Genomic DNA, 22817 nt, shown 5'->3' with positions numbered 1-22817 from the left:
GTGTGTGTGTGTGTGTGTGTGTGTGTGTGTGTGTGTGTGTGTGTGTGTGTGTGTGTGTGTGTGTGCGCGTGCGTGTGTGCGTGTGCGACTGTGCGTGTCTAAAAGCAGATGATGGAGAGTTGACATTCAATTCCATTAAGTTCCATTTCAGTAGGAAGAAATTACTGCTGATGTTACCCGGTACACACCCCCCCCCCCTCCCCTCTCTCCACCTCTTCCTCCCCCTCTCCCTCATCACCCCTCTGTGTTTGTAGATGAAATCTGAAGGTGTGGTGTCAGAAGGAGAGGGCCTCTTCACAGCAAGCTACTGTAACATCTGCAATGCCCAGCTTATCTCAGAGTCACAACGCATCGCACATTATCAGGTGAGGATTAAATAATGCAATGTCAAGGGCTCTCCACCTCGCAGTTGCAAAAGGCCATGGTTGTGTGTCTGTGGTACCTAGGCTGTAGCTAAGCCACTGATTCTCAAACTTTTTAATTTAAAGGAACTCCAGTTTTGAAAGCATGATTAGTCAGACTCTCAGTCTCATGGTCCATTAATTTGTTAAAACTATCAATAATTTAGCCATGGCCCCTGGGCCCTGGACAGGGCCGGATTAACACCTCTGAGGGCCCCTGGGCACTGAAGCTGGAAGGGCCGAAATTTGGGCCGTTTTGGGTCATTTTGGGTCAGTTTTATGCTGTTATATTGGCCTATTCCCGGCCGCCTACCCCGCCCCAGAGTGACAGTCAGGCATAACAAGCACATTATTTTTATTTGACCCACATAGTAAGCAAATGGGTGAGAGAATCCACCAGTGCCAGTGTATTTCAGTGTTTTTACCTTTTTTTGTCGAGCCACCTGACGCTATGCATGCAGAATGAAAACAAAGCAAAGCTGTATGGTGGACATCACGTCTTTTATTCCACCAGAGTCACCTCTCCATCTGACCTCACACAGACCAGTGGGCCCACCCACCTTGAACAGCCAATCTAGCACATTGTAGCTGCTTTACACACAATTGCACTTTTCAGCAACAATAAAACACTATTTTTGAGTGGTGCAAACCACTCCAACAACTGGCTTTGTACCCGTGTACCCGGCCGTGTACCCGTGTTTGTACGTACCAAAAAAACGAGCATGGTTGCTATGGTTAGCAACCAATGACACTGTTGACACTGTTGAGACTGAATTCATGCGGAGAGTACTTATGACACAGATGCTTTCCTGGTTCTAATGGTACAGTAACCATAACAATAAATGTGTAGTTGCACCACTCAGTTCACACGGGTGTGATTTTTTTGTTCCCCCTGGTGCCCCTGGGCACGTGCCCAAAGTGCCCATATGGTAGATCCGGCCCTGGCCCTGGAACCCAAAGGCAAGCATCGATCTTCAGCGCATTTGAGAGGGTGCACTGTGATTGGCCAGTCGCTGTGATTGACAGCCTAAACCTAACTATAAACCTAACCCTAACCTCAGTAAAACTAAGTTACGCAGTGGCTGGGGGCGTTTCCAAGAACCTGGAAGAACGACGGAATCTGCTGAAGATATTCCAGGCAAGCAACACAAAGGCCTCTGGGAACCATTGCGCTAAGCTTTGTGCAGTTCACTTTGGTAGGCCAGCCCAGGACACAAACACAACTGTCATAAAAAATAATAATCATCGTGCGACAGAGTATAAGCTCAACTGTGTCAGTGGTATGGCCTCAGCTCCCACTGGGGTCAACCCTGCTAAACTGTCAGTACTCATGGGACTTTTCCAACCACATGGTCTATTGTGAGTTACATATACATATATCATATATATGTCATGTTTCATCTTATTGAGTGGTGCAACCGTGCAACCACTCCTATAGACAGCTATGTGTGTCCTTGGGTCTGTCCCTGGGTCCATGCACGAAAATAGCGTTATCGCGTCTGTTCACCACCAAGTGTCACTGTTGCACAGCCTAACACAGAGTGACACAGAGACACACAGGCCAGGGAGGAGGTACAGTACAGTACAGTACAGTACAGTACAGTACAGTACAGTACAGTACAGTACAGTACAGTACAGTACAGTACAGTACAGTACAGTACCACACTTCAGACGGGTCTGATTTTATTATTCATGAATAACCAGATGGGGGCTCACAACTGCTCCAACTTTTATTTACGGCAAACAGCAGCAGATATGACGTTTAGACCCTTGCAGTCTTTTTCAAGTATACTCAATGTTTCGATCCTTGCGGTGTTTTACAAGTAGACTTGAAAAAGACTGCAAGGGTTGAAATCTGCTGCCTTTTGTCGGAAATAAAATGTGGATAATTTAAAAGTGAATTGCAAGCCCCAATCTTGTTTTCCACACCTTCAATATTGCGGTGACATTGGATAAGAAAACTGAGGTGATAATTATTTATTAATTATAATTGATAGTATACAGTACTATATGTTCTCTTCTCCTGTCAGAGTAGGAAACATGCCAACAAGGTGCGTCTCTTCTACATGCTTCATCCTGAAGATGGAGGCCCACCGTCCAAGAGACTACGACCTGACAATCCAGTAAGTGGTGTGTGTGTGTGTGTGTGTGTGTGTGTGTGTGTGTGTGTGTGTGTGTGTGTGTGTGTGTGTGTGCGTGTGTCGCACTGTGTGCGTGCGTGCGTGCGTGCGTGCGTGCGTGCGTGCGTGCGTGCGTGCGTGCGTGCGTGCGTGCGTGCGTGCGTGCGTGCGTGCGTGCGTGCGTGCGTGCGTGCGTGCGTGCGTGCGTGCGTGCGTACGTGCGTGTGGAGTAAAGTTTGAAATGCCACTGTGTAGGTATAGGTGTGTGTGTGTCTAATAAAGAGGGCCAGGAGCTCTCTTTGGGAGCATCCAGGTGGCCACTATAAGCACCATGTGGTTCAGGCTGCAGGAGGACAGTTTTAAATACCAACAGCACTGAGTCTGTCATGGAAGAAGACAGTCAGGTAGAAAGTAGGTCAAAAAATGTAGCGTGCCTTTACGTGTGTGTGTGTGTGTGTGTGTGTGTGTGTGTGTGTGTGTGTGTGTGTGTGTGTGTGTGTGTGTGTGTGTGTGTGTGTGTGTGTGTGTGTGTGTGTGTGTGTGTGTGTGTGTGTGTGTGTGTGTGTGTGTGTGTGTGTGTGTGTGTGTGTGTGGATAATGGATGGAGCCGCACACCACAGGTTTTGATGATTTTAACATGGTGGACCCTATTGGAAACAAGTGTAATGCTTAATTGGGTCGTCCACTCACAGTTAACAGCCTTTGTATTGAGTTTGTGCTTGAAATGTATACTGTAATTCTGCAAACTGTTAATACATTCTTCAATCAATCAATCAATCAACAAGAAAGACGTTCTTTATTGAGAATTCTGACAACGTTTCGATCTATTTGATCTTCATCAGGTCATGTGTGTGTGCCTGGTTTGGGATTCTTCACATGCTGTCTCCCTATAATTGTCAGGGAAAACAAATAGTGGCTGAGCTATAGATCTCCATGAAGGAGAATGGACGGAAACACACTGTTGAGAGTTCAGGATTTTGCAGTGTAGCTGAGGAACGCACGCACGCACGCACGCACGCACGCACGCACGCACGCACGCACGCACGCACGCACGCACGCACGCACGCACGCACGCACGCACGCACGCACGCACGCACACACGCACACAAGAAGGACACCTGTCCCCAGGGACATGGTGCAAAAACTCCTTCATTTCCATTCTTATCCCTTATGTAAATTCAAATGGTGCAGGATTTACACTGAATATATCATTCTCATATAAGCAGTAATGGTGACGAGTGGTGCTGCATTTGCCAGTCAGTCTGTGAAATAACAAACAGATTCCCACTTGAAGTCAAGTTTGCATCACACTGATTCTTATGCATAACCAACAGCACTAGCTCCAAGGTGTACATATGCGTAAATGTCCTCCTACATCCTTCAACCACTTGTGTGTGGCTGTGTCCGTCCGTCCCTGGCTGTGTCCGAGCACGAAAATAGCATTTGGTTGGTTTTCACCACCAAGTGCCAAGTGGCACTGTGCAGCCTAACACACACGCACATATTAACTGTATATATGATGATTTCAGGTGTGACAGTACAGTACAGTACAGTGACAGTACAGTAGAGGGACCCCCTGGGGACCCCCACACGGTAACTCTGTCATTTCTCTATCATTTCGGATGCAGGGCGGCTCGCCGGAACCGGGCCGCCCCCCTGGGCGCGTTCCTTGGGGTCTGGATGTTCGGGGACCCCTGGGGACGCCGCGGGGACCCCACACGGACTGCCTGTATTCTATACAATAACACTATAACTGTAAAGTATATAATCCATGCCTAATACATTTAGAATTGTATCGTAACATTTTCCTTTTTCCTTTCACTTCTTACATTCATGTTTCTCCTGTCCTTTCACTAATTACCCTCCTTTTTCTACTATCTTCTTCCTTTGCTCTTATAGGATAAACAGAGAAATTTAAATTCTTTCCAGTCTCTAAAACAACATTTGGCAATGTGTGCATGCACAGTAAAATCCACAGCGTTAAATTAACTCTTGTGTTAAAAAGGAATGCACCTTTTTTGTGCATTTCTTTATTTTACAGTAGTTTTCCGAAGTATGTACATTGGAGAGTTATGCAAAGTGTAAGACTATTTCTCTTTCCTCCCATCGCTCTCTCTCTCTGTCTGTCTTTCTCTCCCTCCCTCCAGGGCAGTGAAGACAGTGTAATAGATAGAAATAAGTGCTGTACACTGTGTAACATGTTCTTCACCTCAGCCATCGTGGCTCAGTCCCATTACCAGGGGAAAACACATGCCAAGAGAATGAGACTAGTACTGGGAGTTCCAGCAGGTAACACACACAGTCTCTCTCACTCACACACACACACACACACACACACACACACACACACACACACACACACACACACACACACACACACACACACACACACACACACACACACACACACATTAACTGTATATATGATGCTTTCGGGTGTACAGTACAGTGACAGTACAGTACAGTAGAGGGACCCCCTGGGGACCCCCACACGGTAACTCTGTATTTCTCAATCGTTTCGGACGCGGGGCAGCTCGCCGGAACCGACCCGGCCCTCTGGGCATGTTCCTGTGGGTCTGGAAGTTCCAGGGACCCCCACACGGGGTTGCACCACTCAGTTCACACAGGTGTGATTTTTTGGTTTTCAGACACCCTGCCCTGTCAACCCATATCACCCACTGTGATGTCACTGGCCCCTATCCCACCTCCAACCAATGGGAATGTGTTGTGCAAGTCGTGCTGTCTGTGTGGGGCATGGTTCAACAACCCCACCATGGCACAGCAGCACTACGATGGCAAGAGGCACCGCAGGAATGCAGACAGAGCGCGCTTACTGGAACAGCTGGCAGACAGCCTGGATGGCTGCCAAAACACAGGTAGTTACACTGTACACTACAGTCCTAGTACTCGAACGGTGTGTGCATGTGTGGGCACGTGCATGGGTGTGTGCGTAATATGTGTCTGTCAGGGGGGCCAATCACTGTCTAGGCGATAGTCCATATTTCTTGTGCACACTGCCAGAAGGTCAAGGACCTCCATTTTGGAATATTTCCAATTAGTCAACGACAACTGTTTTGTGTGTGTGTGTGATGTGCGTGCGTGCGTGCGTGCGTGCGTGCGTGCGTGCGTGCGTGCGTGCGTGTGAATACTGTGAATACATTATCACAGTGAAATTGTCCCCCCAGGCTATGGGATATGTGTCCTGCAAGGCTATGCCTATCCATCCAGCTTATGGGCACTACATTACTAACTAACCAATTACAATGCTCTTGTCCCTCTGGCTCACGGGGTGTATGGTACTATAACCAGTAGCTACAGGCATGCAATCGCCAGCACAAGTCAGGCTCCATTCTGAAATACCAACCATTCAAAGTTGCATTGTAGTTGATAATCTATATATATATATATATATTGGTTCTAGGCTGCCTCTAAGCCAATGTGAGACTTATATATTATATATTGGCTTAGAGGCATATAACCTCTGAACACCGCAACGTGAAGCCGTATTGGCTGCAGACTCTAAACGACGCAACGTGAAGCCGTGAGCTGAGGCAGAGGCTGCATGCGGCACACAAACTGATTTTAGATGTTCATAAACGAGAGCTTGCTGCAGCTGCTTTATCTCTTAGTTACACTAACATTGTTCTTGTGAAGTAGTGTTGATGATATTGGTGAAGATTGTAATATTGGAGTCTGCTGTAAACTGCTCACGTACTCCCTTGCTTTGCTTCTTGTGAAGGACTCTTCGATTGACTGGTGGAGAGACATAATTGACACATGCGATTAACACTCCTTGCGGGTTACAGAGACACTTAAATGAATGTGTGATAGAGACAGGGTTGACGATGTGCAACTTGTTATATTAATATTATGGCTGTGTAGGTAGACATTTAATTTCATTCAACACTATTATTATTAGCACGCCCGGATTAACAATCAAATTTACTGGAGCAGTAAAGAGAAAGTAAAAGATGAGTGTTTTTTTTTTCATTTGCTGCTTTCTTTCATTTTAGGTATTTTAGCTGTTTTTGACAGGGGGGCGGGGGCATTCGAGCATGGGGCTAAATATGTATTTTTTTTACAACATTTTATAGCCATTTATTTTTTTATTATTTACTATAGTCCTACCAGATCCCAGGAAATTACATCTGGCCACAAAAGACCACTGAATGTGAAGGGGGTGACAAACTTACCTGTTGAGCCATACAACATAGTACCCCCCTTCACATTCAGTAGATCCTGTGATATTTTGTGGCCAGATGTAATTTCCTGGGGTCTAGTAGGACTATAGTAAATAAAATAAAAATAAAAATACATTGCTATAAAATTGTGTAAGAAAGTACATATTTAGCCCCATGTTCGAATGCCCCCTCCCCCCTGTCAAAAATAGTTAAAATCGCTAAAACGAAAGAAAGCAGCAAATGAAAACAAATTAACAGTCATCTTATACTTTCTCTAATAACAACCTAAAACATGAACCTTGGTTGAAAAAAACGAAAGTTGTCCTTTAAGCTTCAGGGCCCGTAGCTTGCAGGGCCCTGTATTAGGTACAGCTGTTGCTTCCGTCGAAAAATGTAAGGCAACACAGGAACCCAGCTTCTTAACCACTCTTGATTGATTGATTGATTGAAGAATTTATTAACAGTTTGCAGAATTACAGTACATTTCAAGCACAAACTCAATACAAAGGCTGTTAACTGTGAGTGGACGACCCAATTAAGCATTACACTTGTTTCCAATAGGGTCCACCATGTTCAAATCATCAAAACATTTAGAGACGTACAAATAGACACTTCTATAGACAGAACAGGAATTCATCAAAAAGGAGGTAAAAAGGGAAAAGAAATATATACAGTGAGGGGAAAAAAGGGGGGGGCGGGGGGGGGATTCAGATTTTACGGGGGCCAGTTTCGAATTGCAGCCATCCGTAGGTGCCCTTTGAGAGCGGTTTTGAAGGAGTCAAGGGATTCGCATGTCTTAATGACAGTTGGTAGGGCGTTCCACATTTTGGTGGCATAGGAGCGAAAAGAATTTAGTCCCTTGTTTGTGCCGAATCTGGGTTGTACATGGTTCGTTGCACTCCCTCTGGTGTTGTGGGTGTGGACTTCGTTAACATTAAGGAAGTATCTAGACAGGTACATGGGTATCTTGGTGGTGTATCGAATCTTGTGGACCAGACCCATTGCAAGATGCTGTACTCTGTCGTCGACCCTAAGCCATTCCAGCCTGTCGAAGTGGGCAGGGGTGAGGTGGGTTCGGGGGGCTAGATCAAGTAGGAGCCTGACCAGTTTGTTTTGGGAAGTCTGGAGCCTGGTTTTAAGGGCCTTTGAGGTGCTGTGGTACCAGGAGGTGCATGCATAGTCAAAGAAACCCTGTACAAGGGCTCCTGTTAAGGTCTTCAAGGTGTTTTTGTTGACCAGTGAGGAGATCCTGTAGAGGAATCTTGTTCTATGGTTGACTTTTTTGATTACGTTGGTGGCCATTTTATCACCGGAAAGATTAGCCTCCAGGATGGAACCTAGGTAGGTAATTTCATCTTTACGTGTGATAACATTGTCACCCACTCTAACCAAGAAGCCATTTGCCTTGCTGAGATTACTAATAGAGCCAAAGAGAATGGATTCAGTTTTACCCAGGTGTAAAGATAGTTTGTTATCAGCGAGCCAGGTGCAGATTCTACCGAGTTCAGAGCTGAGGGCATTTTCAACCTGCAGTTTGTCCCTGTCCGAGACCAGCAGTGCTGAGTCATCTGCGAACAGGAACAAGTTGCAGTCACTCGATGGGTCACTCGATGGGAGGAGACTCAAATATAGCAGATCCATCCAGTCTTATAAATCTATGGGAGCAGCAGCGGTGCTGGCGGTGTGCTGAACACACACGCACTCATTCACTGGATGCAAAAAGTGACGTTCTTGATTGTGTTACGTGTCCGTGAATCACATGCACATGCGTGAATTGCATGTGCATGGGGCCTTTTGATTTGGTATAGCTCTAGGGCCCTTGCCGGAGATTTGCACTCTACTGAGCACACCTTCTTATTCTTATTTTTATTGTAAAGAGCATGCGAAAATGCTTACACTTTGAACACAAATCAGGATTCAAATATTGTCTCAATTTCAGCTCCATACAGTATATGGACCATGGGCAGGGGCCCTGTCCAGAGCCCTGTAGAGGTCTTTTTGGGGCGGTTCTGGACAACCGTGGGTCCGACCGACTCAACACCGGGCACTGCACCCCCTGTGGTGGGGTGGAACGCGTGTGTCAATTTATAGTTAGATGAATAACATGGAAATGTGATGTTGTGAAGAAAGTATCTTGACTGAGTATATTGAGGTATCCACTGTGTAGATCCAGCACTTAGCTGGAAAGCATAAGTAAGTGTGTGTGTGTGTGTGTGTGTGTGTGTGTGCGTGCGTGCGTGCGTGCGTGCGTGCGTGCGTGCGTGCGTGCGTGCGTGCGTGCGTGCGTGCGTGCGTGCGTGCGCGCGTGCGTGCGTGCTTGCGTGTGTGCGTGCGTGCTTGCGGGCGCCGGGCGCATGCACTTTCGTGCACGTGCACTTTCGTGCGGTGTGTGTAGACGTCAGAAGGATGATTATGGGGTGCTGTAATCAGTGTAATGTGCTCTATATGCAGGACTTCGAAGCAGCTTCACCTGCAGTGTGTGTACCATGACTCTGAACTCAATTGAACAGTACTACGCACACCTCCAAGGCTCCAAACACCAGAACAAGTGAGTTGCCTCTTCCGCATGCATCTTATTCTTTCCACCAACACGTACCTGTGTGTGTGTGTGTGTGTGTGTGTGTGTGTGTGTGTGTGTGTGTGTGTGTGTGTGTGTGTGTGTGTGTGTGTGTGTGTGTGTGTGTGTGTGTGTGTGTGTGTGTGTGTGTGTGTGTGTGTGTGTGCGCGTGCGTGCGTGTTTGTGTGCGTGTGCGCGTGTGTGTGTGCGAGAGAGAGATAGAGTGAGTGAGAGAAAGTTAGTGTGTGTACTACATGTGTATCATCACTGTCGTGTATGTGGTTCTATTTTTTTTGCTATTCATCCACCAATCTAAACACTTAAACGCTGTAATGCCTAAATGCAGTGAGAGAATTACTGTGGTCAATGGGATGAAGTGTGCTCTATTGACGACTATGATAGAACCATCCATCCTAATGGGAAATCATTGCTGCTGCGACAGACCAAAGCAAATACATCATTACAACTTGGAGCATTGCCAGGTTAGGGAAAACAAGCTGCCCGTTTGCCATATCATGTAGGGATGAAGGGAAACTGAGCCTCCCATGGTTTGAGTACACTGACCCGCTAAGTATAGTGCAGCTGAAAAGGATGAGTGACAGGGAACAGTGAGGTAAGAAGAATCACATTGCTACATAGAGATTTGCAGAAATGAAATGCAGGAACAAATAACGATTATTCTGTCTTTTCCCGCTCATAAATTAATCTTCCTCAGCGAATCCCCCTTTGTACTGACTGTCCATTTAATGGACAATAGGCACAGGCTTTGGGTTAAAGGTAAATGTATTAAAGTGATTCAGTGCTTTATGGGGGTCAGCTCTGGATACAGCTCTTCCATACTCAACCTTGCTGGATATTCAATACTCACAGTTCTGCCCTCTCTGACAGTACTGAAAAACACATGTGACTTAGGTACTGTAGCACATTATGTTTGTAGATATGTAAGATATGTAGTAAAGCCACTTGTCTAAAATATCACATGTGGATCAGATTCAAGTTTATAGTAATAACCAGTTCAACCATATACTTCATTGACTGGAGTCCGCCAGGTGTCTATACTAGGCCCCCTACTTTTTTTCCCCTCCACACAAAAGCTATTCACCAAAAATAGCAGATCTAAAAACTCACAATTGGTTGTTGTTTTATTTTACTGCTAAAACTAAATGATGAATGTGACTCTGATGTTCTTTTCTGTCCATATGAGACAGGATCCAGGATGAAGTGTTTTTGAAGTGTGTTTGGCAACTCAAAGAAACTCATTAAAGATTGTCTTAATTTTATTTTGACATATTATTGTAAACCTTTTTGCAGTTTGAAGCAGTAGGCCTACCAAAGATGTGATGATTTAGCTGTTGTGTGATATCTGGTGACTGGAGGACCTCGATGGAGCCAGGTACACGCTTTGAGGACAGATTGTGATGTCATATTGAACAATTTGTCATGTTTGAACACAGGACTCTGTGATGCCACAGAGGAGGTTGTGAACTATATGATGATCATGACATAGTGTTTGTGATGTCACATAGCACTTTATAGTCTAAATGTACATAGATTTTGTTGGTTCATCTCAAATTGTCCACCAACCCAAACCAACCAAACTTGAATGTTCAATACAACCTAATGCTAGCTTTAGCTGCATGCATTAGCGTCATATTGTTTTGCTACTAGAGTTTTAAACTAGCTGTGAAGTCCAAGTTTTGGTGCAGTTGTTAGACCAGGTTATAGAACACTCGAAAGAAAAGTAATTTTTAATTGATTGAATACTTAGGGCTCCAATTTTGTCGCAGCCTTTACCCGCAACGCGGCCATCAATTCAGCCGCTGCCCGAAAATTACGAATATAGGAGCTCTGTCCCTTAATGGTATTTTTGTCCCACGTCACCCGCTATCTTTTTTGCAGACACCGGTATTTGCGCCTAGAGGTGTGGTCATGGACGTGTTGGCACGCTTTCCCCTAAAATGCTATTTTGGTCACATACATTTGGGAAGTCGATAGTGGAGTTTAAAAGCACCCGTAAGCCGTGCCAAATTAGTTCGGTAGAGCGGCGCACGGCACGCCGCGCGCGCCTCAATGGAGATGTCTGCAGCAGTGAGACTTCAGGGCAGCGGCTATGAAGCAATATAGCACTAACGGGCAACGGATAAGGGATCTCTTAAAGGGATCTCTTAAAGCCAAGACTGGTGATTGGTTAAATTTGGTTTAATTATTGTAACGCCCAAACCACACCTATGCATAATATAACGGGTAACGGAGGTGTTTAAGGGATTTAGACAGGTAACCGAAATACCAACTTTAGTGGGGGAACACCCTTTCCCCACTCCTAAATCCCCAAATAGTGGCTTTAGAAAGATGAGACAAAAATGGAGCCCTTAATCTGTCAGCTAAAAGGATAACACAAAAACGTCCTGTGGACTTGTTTCCATTGTATTCAATTCATCATAGCATGCAAAAAGACATTTACATTTACCTCCCCTTTTGGTCTCCTGATAGATGTTTTACACAGTGTTACACATTGTTTAATAGATGATGTCAGGGAATTCCACATTTTGGTGGCAGAGTATTAGATCCCTCTCTAATTATGTCTCAGATTCACCTATTGTAGTTTTCCTTCTATAACAGTTAGCTCAGTAGTGCCCCGAGAGACCTATCAGCATGGTTTCTTCACAAACAAATCCATATCATTTTATGTCTCGGGTGCAAAAAATACTAGCAGTATAGCACTCTTCTCATCACCTTGTAATTAGTGTACAAATGTAACCCAGTGGGCCATTATGGTCTCAACATCACATTTTGATGGTCTCACCATCACATTTTGATGGTCTCACTCAGTTATATCACAGTCTCGCAGCAATTGGAACCTGATTTATAATTTGTTGATTTATTATTTTGGGTGCGTGACACCGGCACACAACTACACGTCTTGACTTGATCTCTGACTCTTAAAGGGGAATACCACTCATTTTCAAAATTTTACTATGTCATTAATATACCTTAGAGTTGTGTGGAAATAATACAAATGTCCCCCATTCTGTGTTGCCTAGAACTGGAGGTCTGAAACATTATGAAGTACATCTCAGTGACATCACAAAGATGTACTTACAATTTACAATTTACACAATTTAGGCATTTAGCAGACGCTCTTAATCCAGAGCGATTTACATTAGGCAAGAACAAAAGCATGGGAATACATCACATATATAAAATGCATTTATCATGAAACATGCGTAAGCTAAGAACGTAACTAGAACATATCTATATAATGACACTATACATATAAACTATACATATATACTATACTATGCTATACATATGTACTATGATGTGCTATGACTACATACAATGCAATTATTGTGCTGTCTACATGACATGCTATAAGTCTGTTTCAAATGCTATCTAAGTCTAAAAGTGCTATCTAAGGGGGTAGGATAAGTGCTATGGGCCATGATGGAGTCTGAAAAGGTGGGTCTTCAGACTACGGCGGAAGATTGGGAGTGATGCTGCAGTTCTGATTGCAACGGGGAGTGCATTCCACAGTTTTGGGGCCAGAAGGGAGAAGAGTTTGGGACGTGTGGAGCGTTGTCCCGGCGTTTTTAGTGAGGGTACTTCCAGCTTTCCTGCGTTGGCTGATCTGAGTGCGTGGGAGGGTTTGTAGGGTTCAATCATGCTTCATAATGTTAATTATTCCAGACCTCCAGTTCCAGTTCTAGGCAACACAGAATGGGTTTTTATTATTTCCACACAACTCTAAGGTATATTAATGACATAGATGTAATTTCTCCATCAAATGGATTTGATATGAGGTGTTATTTTGCTTTCGGTTCATTCTCTGGTTACCTAATTACTTATTACGTAATCGCTTATTTCAAAGGTTTTCTCTCATGATATAATTCATGTACACATTATTTTGAATGTGAACATTACATTATCTACTAGTACACACTAGTAGGTTATCAGTAATAGAGGGTCGCAGTCTCGCCCCCTACCAGGGACCAGGAAATTATTCCCCGTTCATTTTCCTCGTAGACATTTCAAAAAGTATTTATTTAAAGACCTTTTAAGCCTCGTACAAAGCCAACTCGAGTTGTGACAAATCATGACAACAAACACAATTTTTCGGGCCGAACAAATAATTAGAAAGAAGAAGAAAACGGCAGGTTACAACAATTTTGTTTTTCTTCTTTGTAATTATTTGTTCGGCCCAAAATGTTGTGTTTGTTGTCATGATTTGTCACAACTCGAGTTGGCTTTTTCCGTGGCGTAATCGCCTTTAAATAAATACTTGTCTATGGGAAAAATGAATGAGGAATTCACTTCTGGTCCTAGCGTCGTCATGAAAGGGGGCGGGACTGCGACGCTCTATAAGGTGTTTGACACAATTCTGAGCTTTTCCTAAGTAATTGTGTTACTTAAATGTATATTATATATATTTATAACTGCATCAACTCATCCATTATTTAGTACAAGGAACACTGGGAGCAGAATATGGCATTAACACTCACCAAACAGCAGTAAGAGTAGTACGTAATATGATGTGCATGAAAACATTATATTAATTAAATCAAGAAAAACACAGATGTAAAGATGATGTCACAGAAACGTTTAATAGATAGTACATATTATTGATGTCAGATACTGTATTCATCCAAATTCATTCCGTCTGTGTGCCATTGTCATGAAGGCACCAATCTGAGAATCCCATCAGCAAATAACGGAAAAACAGCGCCATGAAGGCGCACGCACGCACGCACGCACGCACGCACGCACGCACGCACGCACGCACGCACGCACGCACGCACACACACACACACACACACACACACACACACACACACAAAATCTCATGGTGCAACAATATGAAACAGTTGAAAGTATTTTTTGCTATACTGTTATCTGTGTCAGAACAATGGATGGGACATGCAGGCATTAAAACTTTCTGCTATTCAATTTGTGTCTGTCTTCTATTTTCAACTCAAAACCTTAATACTGTAAAAGACACAAGTGTCCACATTCTCAGGAGACAGAGCGCACAATAGATTTCTGCCACTACACCACCCAGAGAGGAAAAGTGCAAAAAGAAAACAGCTGGCCATGGCCATTTTCCACCTAGTGAGCCCAATCTGTACTTTCACCCACAATTTACCTTGATGTCAATTAGGCAGATCTGCCGACATTGTCCAAACCATTTACCCCCCAGCCAGAGTGGACATGTGATGAATGTGTGTGGAGGTGGAGGTTTCAAAACCCATTTCGTTTTCAGACAGCCCTTAAGGTCAGAATAATCTTGTGTTCAGAACTGTGATTTACATCATTGCAGCTTGTCTGAATCTGGACATTGGTAAATGTCAAATCTCTTGATGGAGTTTGTCAGTTTAGTATTGCGAGTGCTCTGGGATGAAATAGGCCTTGAAATAACCTGTCCTGGTTTATTGATTTTATTCTTAACCACTTATATATATGTTGTTCCCCAGGGGTCTACTTGGCCGCCTGCCCTTTTCTCTACTACACCAAATGTCTTTGGCTACCACAGTCATTGGGAGCTTGTCTATTTTCACAGATGTTTGCCTATTTTTGCTGAATGTTTATTTTCATTTATTTTGAGGGTTTTCTCTTTTTTGACATAGACACAAGGACAACACAACAGACTTACATACAAGACAGTGTACATATAAAATACTAACAACAATGTATATAAAAACAACAATGAAAATAAAAGTTAGAGAAAAGAAAAATTATAATAATTTCCAAGTGGTACAGGGTTGTGAAATGCATGTGTGCAAGTGAAGGTGGGTTTCGTCCTACACAGAATCAACTGCGCTCTTCGATATAATCCAAAAAGGGGGTCCATACCTCTACGAATACATCTGCCTTATTTTGTGTTTCATATTTAAGTCTCTCCAGTGGTAATAGTGACATTATTTGGGCCGTCCACATATGTTCTGAAGGTATGTCATCTGTCTTCCATAAAATTAAGTTACATTTCTTTGCCAAGAATCTAAATAGATCAAATCGTTTCCTATGAGCAGAGCTCATACTTACATTTGGGTCTGCCCCCAAGAGATTTCCTCAATTTTACCTTACAGATGTTTTCCATTTGGTCGTGAATTATTTGCCAAAATGGTTTAATTTTTGGACAAAACCAGAACATATGCGGGTAGGTACCCAATTAGCTGAATGTTTAAAGATGGAGTGCCGTGATTTTTTTCAGCCCCAAAACATGATCATCACGTATTATTATTATATAAGGTGGACCGTGGACTTTTTCAAAAAAGTGTACTTTTTATTTTTAAAATGTGTTTTTTTGTGGACACGCCCACCGGTTCATTAAGCATGCCTGGTTTGCCTGGTGGGTGGTGATGGACCTGAACTGAAGCCACGGTCAAGGTTTCAGCCTCCAGGAATAAACCTTAAATACAAAGGGAAGACATAATTCCACATAACAACCACACCAAGGGGTCTAATGTAGTACCGTCACCTCATAAACACATGAAAAACTGGAGAAAATACAAAAACATGGCACTCCATCTTTAACTCTTATGACATGCTCAGTATCTAGGATTAAAGTTGTTAAGATGGAGTTTGTGCAGTGTGACATACTTACACACAGCTCCTGTGCTGTGGCTGAACAGAAGGACATCCTCCTGGGTTCCCCTGACTTAAAGCGCATTAGATAATGAACTCTGTGAAAACCAAACTAAATTGACTTTGTCAGCTTTGTCGCTGTGGAGAGAAATGGGGATTTGAATTTGAAGACCAATTCTGAAAAATCGGTCAAAACAGGATGAATGAGATGGAGAGGCAGGCAGAGAGAGAGAGAGTGGAAGAAACTTCTAGAAAGAAAGAAAAAAGAGGAAGATTGTGTTCTATTCTTTGCATAATCTCTCTCTGGCGTGTCTTTGGGACAACATCAAACTCATCAAGGAAATTATAATTTCTCTCCTCGGTCTCTGAGAAGCACGTCGTTAAGCCTAATTTATGCTGCATCGTATGACTGCATCGCTCGCTGAAAATAACTCTCAGAAAGTGTATATAAATTAGGCTTAACGGCGGCCATGCTGTACCAGCTTTCCTGTCCTCAGATGCAGAGGGCTGCTTTCCCAGATGGATTAAACCTGGCTCTGGTTTCCTTTCCCCTATCTTCACATGGTCAGCATTGAAATGCATCACAAATCTAGTCTTAAAATGGAAACCAATCCAATGCCTCTTCCATTTCAACCATATCTTTTTTCCCTTCTCTTCCCACCCTTCTATTTCATTGTCCCTGTATCATGCCGACCGTACATTCCATTTCCATTGCTTAGGCTGTGATTATTCTGTTCTCAAAGGGACCTACAATATCCAAGCAGATGCTGCTCCATACTGTATATCCAACTTTGTCCAGTTTGACATCTGTCTTTCTCAAATGGATGATTGAGAACCTGGCACTTAAAGGGATAGTTCACTTTTTTTTTTAAATGACCCTTTTCTATAGATTACTCACCCCATGGGGACTTGAATTCATGGATATTTGTTAGTTTTTGTCACATTCCTAAGCCAATAATTTGATGACCACCAGCAGTGGTTCAGCAGTGGTTCCCTAATGCATCCTGCATCCTTTAATGCAGGATGCATTAAAGGAATCCTAGACAACTAAATCAAGTGAAACGTAGCCTTTAAAACATGATGCTCAGCTGTATATTCCACAGGCAGCAGCAGACCTATACAGGAAAACACAAGGCTACATTAAGCAGCTGAAAGCTTTTTGATGGGAAATGTGTTGTTTACATTCAGTAACAGCGTGCATGAACTCGGTTACAAACAGGAGTACATGAATACAATAATTTACTGTGAGCCCTGGCCCTGCCTTCACATCTGTCAGTGAAAGAGGTTGTATGAGGAGCGGGAAAGAGTAAAATAGAGCGCCGATTAGGAGAGAGTATATCACTCATCCTGTATCTCTTTTCCTTATTGTCTCCACCAGGCCGAAGGCATGGGGAGAGAGTATGTTTTGCACTCCGTCCGTGTGTGTGTGTGTGTGTGTGCAGGCCGAAGGCATGGGGAGAGAGTATGTTTTGCACTCCGTCCGTGTGTGTGTGTGTGTGTGTGTGTGTGTGTGCGTCCGTCCGTCCTTCCTTCCGTCCGTCTGTTACCAGCTAATCTCCGGCACCGTTGGCCCAATCCATGCCAAACTTTGCACACACACTCCCTGGATGCCAACGACGAACCTCTGCCCCAAATATTCCTCAACGGCCTGTTATAGCGCCACCATGAGGCCGATTTAGGCAAAACACATTTCTGTAGATTACTCGTACACATTTTATCCATACATCACACAATTCGGTATACACTATCTCCATAGTCATGTGATCAACACGGATCTGCACCATTTCCCATCTTCCTTCCTGATTGGCTAATATTTGCTTCCAAAGCTCACATGATTGGTCCGTTTCGAACAAAATACCACAAATCACAAACACAGTGTGCAATTTCCGTGAAATTATACACGCACATTTCCACTAGGCTGAGGACGACATGACACAATTTATTTTCCAAACCAGCCTGCATGCACCAGTTATAGCACCAGCATGGTGGTGCTATAACAGGGCAATTCCTGATTTTACCTATAACTGCATCGTTCTGTGTACAACTTTGTATGCGCACTCCCTGGAGGCATGGAAAAACATTTTCCCTGCATCCCTCCACATCTGCCGGTTATAGCGCCACCATGAGGCCGATTTCTGCAAAACACATTGTTTATATTAGTCACACAGATTTCATCCAAATCTCATGCAAATCGGTATACATGATCTCTGTAGTCATGTGATCAAGACGAGTCTGTTTGATTTCTCAGATTCTACACTGATTGGCTAAGATTGCCTTCCAAAGTCTTCAGGAGTGGCCCGTTTTGTACAAAATGCTGCACATGTCCTGCTCATCCAGAATTCTATCCTCAGAGATGCTATGAGTGATCTGACTCTGCATTTCCTCAACACAATGAAGAAAATTGTTGCAAAAAACAAACAAACACTATATCACTCCTAAATCACTCCTAAACATTTTGCCAAACATCACACACACTCCTATCCTCCTGGTGGAGACTTTCAGTCTGTCTTGCTGGCTGGCTGGCTGTCTTTCTTTTTTTTCTCTCTCTCTCTCTCTCTCTCTCTCTCTCTGGCTGGCTGGCTGCCTTTCTACCTCTGTATCTCTCACTCACAATGTCAGACAGGTGTAAATAGAGTTTGTGCAGAACAAGTGAGATGAGCACAGCTCAGCACTGATTAATTCCCTCACACTGTCCATTTCCCTCCCAAGACAAATTGAAACCACACTCCATCCTCTGACCTCCGGCACAAATTAATTTCCTCCCTTAATCACCTCGCCCTTCCGCCTTCCCTCCATCATTTCTGCCTTCTCTGAAAACCCCCATGTCACACATCATCAGGTAACGTTTTAAGGGGGGAAGGAGAAACATAGATAGACACGCATGCACGCACGCACACACGCACACACGCACGCGCGCGCACACACACACACACACACACAAACACACACACACACACACACACACACACACACACACACACACACACACACACACACACACACACACACACACACACACACATTCTCTCTCTCTCTCAGTAGAGAACTGTGTGGATTATTGATGTAGTGTCTCTCACAGTGATGTTCACACTGTGAATGCCAAGCTCATGGTAATGAAACAGATCCCTTGTGTTTCATAAGTCAATTTTGTCATTGAAGGAGGTGACTAACACAACACACACACACACACACCACACACACACACACACACACACACACACACACAGGCGTGCCGCGCCCTCTAATTCTTTTTCTGCTAGTCTCCTAACAGGTTCATTTAAGCTGCTGCTGAGTCGACAGACATAGTGTCAATGAAGGGATGTGACTATCTCCTGGCCTGGGGAACTGTAATGTTATAAAGCTCTAATAAACTTCCTATCAACTGCAGCAGGGACACAGCAGGCACCATCATTTATAATCACCTCATACTACAGTACATTACAATGTCCCTGTGCAGCACGAAGACAGGAAGGGGGAAAGAATCTACATAAACATGAGGTTTAGAAATAAGGTGTATGGCCAGTATATACTGTTCATGACATACTGGAGCAAGCGAGGGAATGACAGATTCACTCTCCCGGGACGAAGATGTGAAAGATTTGAGAAGTCCTTTGTGCCTGTTGCGTTGAAAGGCTACAATGAGACACACAGCGGCCGTTTGGCTAGGACAATCGTAGCCTAACCTGGAATAAACAGTTGTTTCATGAATCTGACTCCCCATGTCTTACACTTTCTTGCACTGACCAATGGATACTTTATTGTTTGGCACAATGGTTTCTTAATTATGACAAGACGCATGATATACTTATGACGCACTGATTGACTGCATGTATAGACACCTTTGTTTTTTTTGTTATTATTGTTTGTTATGCATCTTGTCTTTTATCTTGCCTTGTTTCTACTGTATACTACAGTACTTTTTACCAGCTGCTTGAAAAGCTGCTGGTTAAAAAGAATGCCAATGAAACTTAGATGACCAGACCTTCTTTATAGACTTCTTTATACCTGCCAAGCCTGTCAACAATACTACCGACTACTGCAATATAATGATGGTTTGGAGAATGGGCTACCTGAGCGTGTACAAATACAACCAAATGGACCCATAACTCGACTAAATTTTAGACTCTCGTTTTAAGAAAGATTGACATGTCAACGTGTTCGGGTGTCAATCAAATCAACTGTGTGAGTGTGAGTCGGACATTTAGAGGTTGGAGTAGCTGAATTAAAACACCGTCCGACTTTGTTTTGAGTCGTCTCATATAAGAATTGTGGTCCAAATATATGTTTATCATCCTATCCTTGTTCATCATAATGCCATTTAGGTCGACATCATGGTATAACTTCATGTTGTGATAATAATATAGCAGCAGCCTACTATACCATGCTACAACTTCATTTTATCCTTGTTTAAACATTGATCTAACTAGGAAGTTTTGAGCTGTTACAATCATGACAGTTTGACATTTTGTAGCCAGGCAGATTTGTGCCTCAGGGGCCACTGTAGACTGGCTGCACTGCAACTTCCTTGTCAATCAGTGTTGACTATTTAAAGGCCCTGCAGTCAAACAAACACAGTTAAATCATGGCCACATGATGGTTTGTGTGGTGGCTGACAGGTGGAAGGATGGCGGTTGGTGACTGGGAGCGAGCACTGAATCGGGTGATGATGGCGGACGAGGAGGAAATGCGCGAAATGCGAACAGAAGAGGACTCAAGAGGAAAAGAAAAGAAAAGGAAAAGGAGGATTGGAAGTTTTGGAACCAGTGAATCAAGCGAGGAAAGAGTGGAAGAGAACTATGTGGTTGGAATCAGAGTGGTCTTGAAAGTGGATGGGATATTTGAGGATCGGCATAGAGTTGCCGTGTTTGTTGGGAAGAAGCTAGGGGAGGTGAAATCGCTTCGGATTGAAAGGAGTGGAATAGTAGTGATAGAGTGCATATCACAGGAGCAGAAGAAGAAGGCTATAAAAAGGGCAAAGAGGATGGGCGTTATAAGTGGGGTCCTGCTCTCAATGGAGTTGGACCCATTTTTAGAGCTGGAGGGAGTGAGGGAAGTCAGGAGACTGGAAGTTTCAGAGACGGGGAAAGAGAGGACAGCCAGTCAGTGTGCCTCACGTTCAATGGAGATTTGCCAGAGAGAGTCTACTTGGAGTATGTCACGTATAAAGTGAGACCTTTTGAGAGAGGTCCGCTCAGGTGTTTCCGCTGCCATGCATATGGACATGCTGCGGCTGTATGCAGAGGAGCTCTCAAATGCAGGAGATCTGGGGAAGAAAGTTGCACTGGGGCTTGTGAGGAGAGGGAAACGTTGTGCATGCAATGCAAGGGAAGTCACTATTCAGGGTCAAGTCAGTGTCCAAAAAGAAGAAGGGAAGAAACCGTCAGTAGGATTAGAGTAGAAAAGGGCATCAGCTATGCAGAAGCAGTGAAGAGAATGGAGGGAGAAGGAAATGAAGGGTCGACAGGAAAAAGAGAAACGAAGAGAGAGGAGCAAACAATTTGCATGGACAAGAGGCAGTTCCTGGCATTCATCGCCATGGTGATCAACTGCGCAGTAGAGATGAAGGGAAAAACAGAACGGATTGTGATGATTTTGGACGCAGCCAGGAGATTCCTCAAGATAGAGGACATAAGTGGAGAGGATCTGGATAAATTGTTGAGGGACGGATTTGCGCCAACTCAGGCCGCTGGGCCTGGGTCATAGAGGGACAGAACTGTGAACGGGTTTGGAGCACTGGGTGGGCACTTATTTGCACCAAATGAGGTATACTGAGACACGGACCTTCTGAAGGCAGACTCAGATCATTGTTGATGAACACTGTCGTGTATGTACAGGGAGTAGAGGAGAGGGCTCGGCATGCATGCTTTGAGGTGCTCCATTTCTGAGGATCAGGGTAACAGATGTGAATGATACTGCCCATTATCACCACTCGACAGGTCAGGAAGTCTAGTATCCAGTCGCACTAGTTTCCAGCTCTTGGTCTCTGAGCTTTGTGTCAAGTCTTGCGGGGACAGTGGTGTTGAAAGCTGAGCTGTAGTCCACAATCAACATACGCTTCATGTCATCTATATGCGACAGGACGGTGTGAAGAGCTGTGGCAATTGCATCATCGTGGATCTGGAACAGTGGAACATACCGTTCGCATACTGTGGAACAGTATGCAAACTGCCACGGGTCCAGCGAGGCAGGTAGTATGGAACAGATTAATTCTCTCACCAGCTTCTCAAAGCATTTGCTGGGTGAGAGCTACAGGTCTCCAGTCAGTCAGACAGTCACCTTGGCTTGGATTTCTTGGGGATGGGCACTATGGTGGACATTTTGAAACCTGCCGGGACCACAGCCTGGGAGAGGGAGAGGTTGAAAATGTCTGCATCCCATTATGTCCCGGCTATGTGCACTTTGTCTTCCAAGATGGTTAGTGCGTTGGCCTTGATTGCTGGTGTTGCCGCTGACTGGTTGATGATGTTCTTAGTCATTATTCTTATAGTTGTTAACATGTCAAGGTTACATGGATGGGTAAAACAAAACATAAATTGTGTCATAGGCTCTCAAGGGTCATGTTGCCCTCCTTAAGTACCACCGTCTGTCAGTCTGTCAGTCTGTCCGTCTGTCCGTCCGTCCGTCCATCCGTGTGCATGTGGTATGCAGGCAGGGGAAGTATGCATAAAGTTATCTGGCAGCAGTGGCAGGTATAACAATGAAATCAGATAGGAAGAAAATCTATATTCTGCCCTTTGCTAAGTGTATTTAGCATATTATTTGATTTGTTGTAGAAAATCCATAGGCAACTGGATGTTGCTGATGGTAGAGTTGATTGAAGGCATAGTTTCTGTTAATAACATAAATGCCACACAGATGGAGAAGCGTGCACACACACACACACACACACACACACACACACACTACAGAAAACTGCTGATGTGATGACTCGTAGCAACAGGTCTTTTCAATGGTTCTAAACTCCTTTCCCCACTTCAAT

At 44.1% G+C, this 22817-nt stretch overlaps 1 protein-coding gene across 1 annotated transcript; it reads left to right on the top strand.

Annotated features, from left to right (window-relative positions):
* Nucleotides 1–254: 254 nt before the first annotated feature.
* On the top strand, nt 255–9254 carry LOC306921847 (zinc finger matrin-type protein 4-like; the record flags this gene model as incomplete). The annotated part of the gene is made up of 5 exons (XM_079499148.1): nt 255–365; nt 2432–2524; nt 4669–4810; nt 5170–5397; nt 9154–9254. The coding sequence occupies 5 exons, from the start codon at nt 255–257 to the stop codon at nt 9252–9254; spliced, it is 675 nt and encodes a 224-aa protein (XP_079355274.1).
* Between the last annotated feature and the right edge of the window lie 13563 nt (nt 9255–22817).

This window comes from Electrona antarctica (genome assembly GCF_951216825.1).
Source record: "Electrona antarctica genome assembly, chromosome: 4".
In the NCBI taxonomy this organism is placed as follows: Eukaryota; Metazoa; Chordata; class Actinopteri; order Myctophiformes; family Myctophidae; genus Electrona; species Electrona antarctica.
The sequence above is the reverse complement of the archived record's forward strand: the minus strand, read 5'-3'. Positions and strand labels throughout refer to the sequence as shown.